Source organism: Triticum dicoccoides, chromosome 5A (assembly GCF_002162155.2).
Source record: "Triticum dicoccoides isolate Atlit2015 ecotype Zavitan chromosome 5A, WEW_v2.0, whole genome shotgun sequence".
NCBI lineage: Eukaryota > Viridiplantae > Streptophyta > Magnoliopsida > Poales > Poaceae > Triticum > Triticum dicoccoides.
Window position 1 is genome coordinate 485,989,454 of NC_041388.1, and position 8,410 is coordinate 485,997,863.

The following is an 8,410-nucleotide window of genomic DNA, read 5'->3' on the forward strand; positions in this document are numbered from 1 at the left end:
TTTTTTGCGGGGAAAATCAACGGTTTTCTTTTTTTTTTTCTAGTGACAACTACAAGTTAAAAGACCATGAACAATAGACACCACTGTGGCGGTCCCAGATAAATTTGAGGGGGCCACCAGTCTCTTACATAATCGGTGCTCTTGCTGATGATTTCATTCGCAAGCAAGCTTGGTGTCGAAGCTGCTCAGGCAGATTGCAAAGGCCTGGAAGGCTGACAGCGGGTATCGGTAGTCCATTGTGAACATGTCCTTGGCAACCTTACCAAATTGCAGTATCACCTTGTCATGCTCAGATGGAGGTGGCGGGGCAGGCTGTGACGGGGTCGGTGCTTCAGCAGTAGACTCTGTTGCGGCAACAAGTTGGAAGTTCTTCACAGATGCAACGGTCACCCTGCCCTTGAAGTTGAGGCACCAGCATTGCAACTGGTCGTGCCATCTTGGTGCCTTGTTGCGGAGAGTCAGTGGCCACTCCTTGCACTCATCATTATCACCCAATGCCTGGCCCCCATTCCTGGAGCCACCTATTGAGATGCCCGAGAATCGGGTGCTGCTGAATCGGATGGAGCGATCCCTAATGGATGACTTCGAGAAGGAGATGCTGCCAAATGACTCATCAAGAGAGTGAGCAACGGCACTGTCCGGCTGGCATAGAACAGTGCCACCAGCCTCAAGGGATGAGGCAGGTATGGAGTTCATAACACAGTTCATCCGCCTAGGGCCCCGAGTCCCCAAGACATTCAGCTCATACGAAACCTGTGCTATACTGTAAGTACTGGATGAGGCCTTCGGTGATACCTTCCTTGAGTAGAACCTACGGCTTGTTTTCCCTGACTGTGAAACATTGGGTATGTTGCATGGATGTTGGGTATCATATATTACAAACTTTGTGCCAAGGAGATTTGACCTAAAGCCCAATGGGGTAGTAAGATATTAATGGCTACAATCAGACGAAAAGGAAAATGATGCGCATGTCAAAAAAAAAGTTTACCTCAATTTTCCAATGTACATGTTGCTTGACCTAGATGTATTATCAGTATTCATAAATATTGTATACTCTGTACAGGTTGGACGGGAGTGTCTTTTCGCCAATAGAAGAAACTTGCCATTTTCAGCGACCACAGCTGCAGAAAGTGTTATGATATGTTAAATAGTGGCTGATGTCAATGAATACTAACAAGTAGGCTACCAAGACTGCAAGAGAAATATAGGATCTTCCACTGAGGGGTTAGTTGAGAACAAGTTAACAACTGGAAGAAGAATGGCAGCACTAGTTACTGGTAGGTGCCCACATATGTTAGCCTCAGGTGCTGGAATATCAGCCAAGATGGTGCATTTGCTGTGGTGCATTCGATCTAGCAAATTCACTTTTACAGAGTTGACTTCAAGACTAGACATGCTTGGCTCCAGATGAACAACAATTCAGGGGGTGGCCACTGATGATCCACTTCGAGCAGATGCATTTGTCAGTCCCAGCCCCATGAAGCTCAAAACTTAAAATGCAAGTTGTGTTAGCGTCTTGACCAAATGCGGACCAAGCAGATGACAGGTTGAGCACTGTCTTTTAGTGACGTTAGTCAACCAACAACAATTGTCATTTCTACTGTACTCTGCAACTTGGGCTATTATATCTTCTTAAAGCAAATTGACTGGATATTTTAAAATAGTGCTATGTAGGAATTATTACTCTAGATTTGTGAGATAAGAGCGACGTATACATCAGCCATGTACAACAAGAAAATAAGGAGCAAACAATGAATGTACATTAAGCATAAATGGCTGGCATGCACTGGAGCACGACTGTTTAACGATGCAACACCAAATACAATGATCAGTATGGTTAATTAAATGCCTGCAATAATTCATGCATAATTATTTATGATGCATGGACTACATCACTCTTTGGTTGTTACAGTAAAAAGCATGGTTGTGATCTTGCATTCTTCACAAGGAAAGTGATGGCTGCGACTGCAGATGAAGGCAAAGGAATTGCATTAAGCACAAGAAAACAAAATACTTGAGAATAGACTTACCGGAGGTAAGACACAGATACAGGTAGTAAGTTTGTGTAGACTTATCCCTTTTAATGAAGCACTGGATGGTTCCATCACGGGGCCCAGGCTGACCAACAAAAAAGCATATCAGTGAATATATGAAGCTTCTACTGTGCTATGTCAAAACCAAATACTCCCTCCATCCCAAAATGCAAGTCCAATTTGTTTTGTTCCTAAGTCAAGCTTTTTTAATTTTGACCAGTTTATAGAAAAAAACAACATGTACAAAACAAAACCACTACCGATAGATACATCATGAAACATATTTTCAGAGTGTATTGATTCGGTATTATATAAATTGATGTGTATTTCTGTAAACTTGGTCCGACCAGAAAACAGTTTGACTTAGGGACAAAACAAATAGGACTTACATTTTGAGATGACGGGAATATATGTTAATTAGAATCTACAATGATCACAGAAATTGAGACTGAAACCAAAAAAGATTAAGAGAACATCATCACCTGCTTCAAGGAGACAGGGAAAGTAATTTTTCCACAAAACTCTGGGTTCTTAACAATCTCTTGACACATCTCTCTCCAGGTTCGACAGACAGCCGCACAAGCGACTACATGTTTCCTGGAAGGCCATGTAGCCTCACTGGCCTCCAACCTCTCAATCACATCGTGAAGCAATTCTGGAGGCAAATTAGCCCAGCAACTGCTCTGTATTACAGGTGCTGGATCATGCAACTCGTGGACGGCACTATGAGATTTCCCTCTGCGATGGCCAAGAAACCTCACCTCAAACCCTCTTCGAGATAAGCTCCCAAAGCCATCCCTTACATCATGCACAATGCTACGAAACGACATCTACTCCAAAAACAAGCACAGTAAACAATTGTGCTGAAACACCAAAAAAAACTACTACTATAGTTGTACAGATAGCATCCCAACTCCCAAAGTACTGTCAACATAAACTGAACATGAAGAGCCTGCAAAAAAATGTTTAGCTGATATTAGCCCATGAAAGTTCTTTTTGGAAAAGAATAGATATTTGTGTTGATTGCCTACATTCCATCACCCCAACAAAACTGCCAAAACATATCTCCAAGAAATACGTTAAAACTGAAGCTTGTTCTGTAATTTCTGAAAAGAATTAGTACAATCTGTGCTTGGAAGAGGGAAGAAAAAATCACCCTTCCCATTTTGGGGCTTACATACTTATATACCAATCCATCCTTAGAGAAATAATAATTGAACAAATTATTTTCGTCCAACTTCTATGCCGTTTCACCATGATGCACCAGCAAGTAAAGGGTACAAATGGTGCAAGGCAACTTCAGTTACGAAGAAAAGAATGCTGGAAAAGACCAAACCAGACTGTCCTGCACCCATCTTAACACAGGGCGTAAGAATCCATTCTTTTTAGGAAATAAACTCCATTTTAATTTGTGTGGCTTTTACCAAAAAAAAAGAGAGCGGTAACTGATCAATTGAACACTATCTGTTATTTGTCAGTGAGATAAGGATGAAGTAACTCCATTTCTATTTCCAATACAAATTCACAACCATGGTATGTATCGGGGGGTCAACCAAGTCAAGTGCATCAACGACGGAGCAGATCAGCTCCTGGTGAAGGACGAGGAGATTAAGCATAGATGGCGGGAGTACTTTGACAAGCTGTTCAATGGAGAGAATGAGAGCTCTACCATTGATTATACCAGGGCGCGTTTTGTGTGACGAATCTAGGAGTCTGAGGTGAGGTCAGGGATGCTTAAAAAAGGATGAAAGGAGGCAAGGCGATGGCCCCTGATTGTATCCCCCATTGAGGTGTGGAGAGCAACGTTTACGAGTCGAAGAGTCGACGAGTCGTTCCAAGGTTGAGACTCATAGACTAGTCTAGACTAGTGGTAGACTAGTCAACATGGTACTGTAGCACTGAACTTACAGTACATAACTAATAATACCTAGTAGTAGTATGTAGTATTACACTATATAAGTATACAAGTACAGTATACAATTGAAACAAGCAAAGTGGAGTCACTGAGGCAGAGCAGCACCAGCAACTAGCAGCAAGCACAGCAGCACCAGCAGTCTATCTGCGAGCAGAGCAGCATCAACAGCAAGCAGAGCAGCACCAGCAGTCCAGCAGCGAAGCAGAGCAACAGCAGCGGCAAGCCAAGAAGAAAGAGGAGAAAAGAGGGGCAAGGCAGAGCAGCACCAGCAGTCCAGCAGCGAGGCAGAGCAGCACTGAGGCTCACCTGCCTGAAGAGGAGAAGAGCACGAGGGGCCGGCGGCGCGAGGAGGGGCGCGAGACGAAGGCGACGGTGGAGCTTCAGATCCGCGACGTGGGGCCGGCGACGGTGGAGCTTCAGATCAGCGGCGGCGCGAGGAGGGCTCGACGGGCGCGTCCAGGTGAGGAGGGGAAAGAAAGGATTAGGTCTCCCGCGGGATGAGGCATCGTATTTATACTCCCCCAGTTTTTTGAGTCGTTCGACTCGAACATGTCGACTAGTCGATGACTGGCTCGACTCATACAAGTAGTCTACACGAGAAACCGAGTCGACAGCCAGTTTGCGACTCATAGACTAGTCGAGCGACTAGTCTAGACTAGTCGTTCGACTCGTAATCGTTGGTGGAGAGGCCTCGGAGACATGGCAATAGTATGGCTAGCAAAGCTTTCCAACCTCATTTTTTGGGCAATAAGATGCCCGAAGAATGGAGCCGGAGTATGTTAGTACCAATCTTAAGAACAAGGGGGGTGTTCAGAGTTGCACTATTTACCGTGGAATTAAGCCGATGAGCCATACAATGAAGCTATGGGAGAGAGTCATCAGTTTGGTTGACTTGGAGAAGGCCTGCGATAAGATTCCACGGAATGTCATGTGGTGGGCCTTGGAGAAACACAAAGCCTCAACAAAGTACATTATCCTCATCAAGGACATGTATGATAATGTTGTGACAAGTGTTCGAACAAGTGATGACGACGCTGATGACTTCCCAATTAAAATAGGACGACACCAAGGGTCAGCTTTGAGACCTTATCTTTTTGCTTTGGTGATGGATGAGGTCACAAGGGATATATAAGGAGATATTCCATGGTGTATGCTCTTCGCGGATGATGTGGTGCTAGTCGATGATAGTCAGACAGGGGTTAATAGAAAGTTACAGCTATGGAGACAAACTTTGGAATCGAAAGATTTTAGGCTTAGTAGAACTAAAACTGAGTACATGAGGTGAGCCATCGAATCAAAGCCGGATGGGCAGGTGATACCTCAGAAGGACACCTTTCGATATTTGGGGTCAATGCTGCAGAAGGATGACGATATCGATGAAGATGTGAGCCATTGAATCAAAGCTAGGTGGATGAAGTGCTGCCGAGCTTCTGGAGTTCTCTGACAAGAGAGTGCCACAAAAACTAGGTTCTATAGGACAGCGATTCAAACCGCAATGTTGTATGGTGCTGAGTGTTGGCCGACTAAAAGGCGACATGTTCAACAGTTAGGTATAGCGGAGATGCGCATGTTGAGATGGATGTGTGGCCACACAAGAAAGGACCGGGTCTGGAATGATGATATACGTGATAGAGCTTGGGTAGCACCGGTTGAAGAGAAGCTTGTCCAACATCGTATGAGATGGTTTGGGCATATACATCGCAGGCCTTCAGAAGCTCCAGTGCATAGCGGACGGTAAAATGTGATGATAATGTCAACAGAGGTCAGAGTAGACCAAACTTGACATGGGAGGGGTCCGTAAAGAGAGGTCGGAAGGACTGGAATATCACCACAGAACTAGCCATGGACAGGGGTGCGTGGAAGTTAGCTATCCACTTGTCAGAACCATGAGTTGGTTTCGAGATCTTATGGGTTTCAGCTCTAGCCTACCCCAACTTGTTTGGGACTAAAGACTTAGAACACAAAACTCTTACACAATGACATTTCAGTTTCCTTGTCACGCCTATGTTAATCACTAAATCATGGACTCAGTTGCCTCCTACCTAATACTCCCTCCGTAAACTAATATAAGAGTGTTTAGATTACTATTTTAGTGATCTAAACACTCTTATATTAATTTACAGAGGGAGTACACAATAAAATCCTTTATGACTTCTAGCAATCTCTACGAATAAAAAAGGAGAGCTCGGTGCATGTAGCTCCCGCTTGCGCAGGGTCCGACCACTTTGGGTCTATTGTACGCAGCCTTTCCCTACATTTCCGTAAGAGGATGTTTCCAGGACTTGAACCCGTGACCTCATGGTCACAAGGCAGCAGCTTTACCACTGCGCCAAGGCTCCCCTTCTAGCAATCTCTACGAATAAAAAGGAAAAAACTTTCAACCATTATTTTCTATCAATATCCTAAGTTCCTTATTTAAAATTTAAAATTTTAATTTATTAATTTAGGATACATGAGAGAGTATTTAACAAAAAACTATCACAATTCATGGAACCATGCCTACAAACTACCACTTTACAAATTTGTGCCGAAAACTACCATTTTCTCACTAATCCTTGACTAAAAACTACCAAGTCTGAAAATAGCCCGATTCGGCTCTTTTAAACGTGTTTCTGACTAGTTGGGCCCACACGTCAGTGTCTATCTTCTTAGGCATTTCAACAAACACCTCGTCTTCGTGCCCCACGGCCGCGAGCTCGCCGGCGAGGTAGTTGCCGGCAAGCCAGAGCACGCGTAGCTCGGTGGCTGGCCCATCCAACCCCCGGCCGACCCACCTCCTCCTTCTCCCCCTCTGTCCGGAGCACAACCTCTAGCTAGGCGGCGGTGCGCCCCTCCATTGCACGCGGCAGCGCTCCTCTGGCCAGAGCGCGGCGATGCACCCCGGAGCACGACGGCGGTGCACCCCTTGGCGCCGGCCGGCAAGGCAAGGAGCAGCAGCAACAGCGGCCGGCAAGGAATAGCAGCAGGCGCGGGAGACAAGGAGCGGCAGGGAGCAGCCGGCGCGGGCGGCAAGGAATAGCAGGAGCAGCAAGCGCGACCATGGCTGAGCTCGAGCCCGGGCGCGGGTGACGAGGAGTAGAAGGGAGCAGCCGGCGCGGGCGGCAAGGAGTAGCAGGAGCAGCAAGCGCAACCATGGCTGAGCTCGAGCCCGGGCGCGGCGGCGGCCATGACTAGCTCCTGCCATTAATCCGTGAAAAGGAGAGAGGCCAACTCAATGGCGAGGCTGCGGCGAGTCTGAGAGAGGCCAGAGGCGAGGCTGCAGCTATGCGCATGGGGGCAGGGTGCTGGACTGCTTCGCCGCGTGCGTGGGAGCCGGCGCTGGCTGCGGCTGCCTGTGCGCGCGCGCTGGCGCCGGAGGAGGAGGTGGCGGAGAGGAAGGCTCTGGTGACCGGGAGCAGCCAGGTGGTGAGGCTCAGCGACCTCGTCGTCCAGGACGCTGGGCTTCCATCTGCTGGCCACCGTCGCGTGCTTCGCCGGGGCGTTGCCATTTAGAAGAGCGTGGAGTGCACATGAGGTGTTTGAGGAAATGCCAGAGAGAGAGAGGGAGGAGGAGGAGGAAGAAGATTGATGCTGACAGGTGGGCCCATCATGTCAGAAAGGTGTTTAGAAGAGGCGAATCGGGCACTTTCCCGACATGGTAGTTTTTAGTCAAAGATTAGTGAAAAAGTGGTAGTTTTCGGCACAAAGTTGTAAAGTGGTAGTTTATAGGCACGGTTCCGTGAATTGTGGTAGTTTTTTGTTAAATACTATTTCTTTGATCTTCTACAAGTAGACCTCAAACAAAACTTTACTCCCCCAACTAGGTGGACTAGTCAACAGCCTAATCATAATACTATCAACCTTACAGATATTGTAAGCATATTAGTTGACTAAACATCCAACGTTAATTCCTAAATCACCACAGTGCCATTAAAGATGCATTTTGAACTCGCTGCCGTTCAAAACGCATTTCCAAATATTAGAACGCCAACTATCTTATATTTCTAATTTTATCAGCCTGCAAATTGATGAAATTGTGATAAAATAAATATGTTAGCAAGTCGCAACACATGACACGGGGTAACACTCACGAGCTAGACAAGCATGGAAACAGAACTAAACATTGAATTACACGCGGGAAAATAAGCAAAGGATAAGAGAGAATTACATGTATATCCACACACAACGGTTACTAATTGCATTACCGAATCCCACGAAGGTGTACAATCACCCAGAAAAAAGGCCACCTACTTCCTCCTACCCGGATCCCACGAATTCCAAGCCCAAAATACACCCGCATTATCATCAAATCCACAAATTCAAGCCAGAAAGAAGCCCAAAAACATCTCATTGGACCTAAAATTCCGTTGTTCCCGTCTCCAGCAGACTCAATCCCTTATCAAACAACGCGGAGACTCCAGAATCGCCCAACGCAGTCGATGGAGAGAGAGGCGCAGGATCCGGGAGGCACGCACCTTGAAAC

At 46.3% G+C, this 8,410-nt stretch overlaps 1 protein-coding gene across 1 annotated transcript; it reads right to left on the reverse strand.

Moving 5' to 3' along the window:
* Positions 1 to 3,017, reverse strand: LOC119302369 (tubby-like F-box protein 14). Its single transcript, XM_037579407.1, has 4 exons — positions 2,516 to 3,017; positions 2,031 to 2,118; positions 989 to 1,121; positions 1 to 904 (listed from the first exon to the last, which is right to left on the reverse strand). The coding sequence occupies exons 1-4, from the start codon at positions 2,861 to 2,863 to the stop codon at positions 154 to 156; spliced, it is 1,320 nt and encodes a 439-aa protein (XP_037435304.1). The 5' UTR covers positions 2,864 to 3,017; the 3' UTR covers positions 1 to 153.
* Between the last annotated feature and the right edge of the window lie 5,393 nt (positions 3,018 to 8,410).

Coding starts and splice junctions, on each gene's coding strand:
- LOC119302369 (XM_037579407.1), bottom strand. CDS start 2,863: ATGTCGTTTCGTAGCATTGTGCATGATGTAAGGGATGGCTTTGGGAGC. Junction 1,122..2,030: donor GTATCTGTGTCTTACCTCCG/GTAAGTCTATTC, acceptor CACTTTCTGCAG/CTGTGGTCGCTGAAAATGGC. Junction 905..988: donor ATGTACATTGGAAAATTGAG/GTAAACTTTTTT, acceptor ATTGGGCTTTAG/GTCAAATCTCCTTGGCACAA.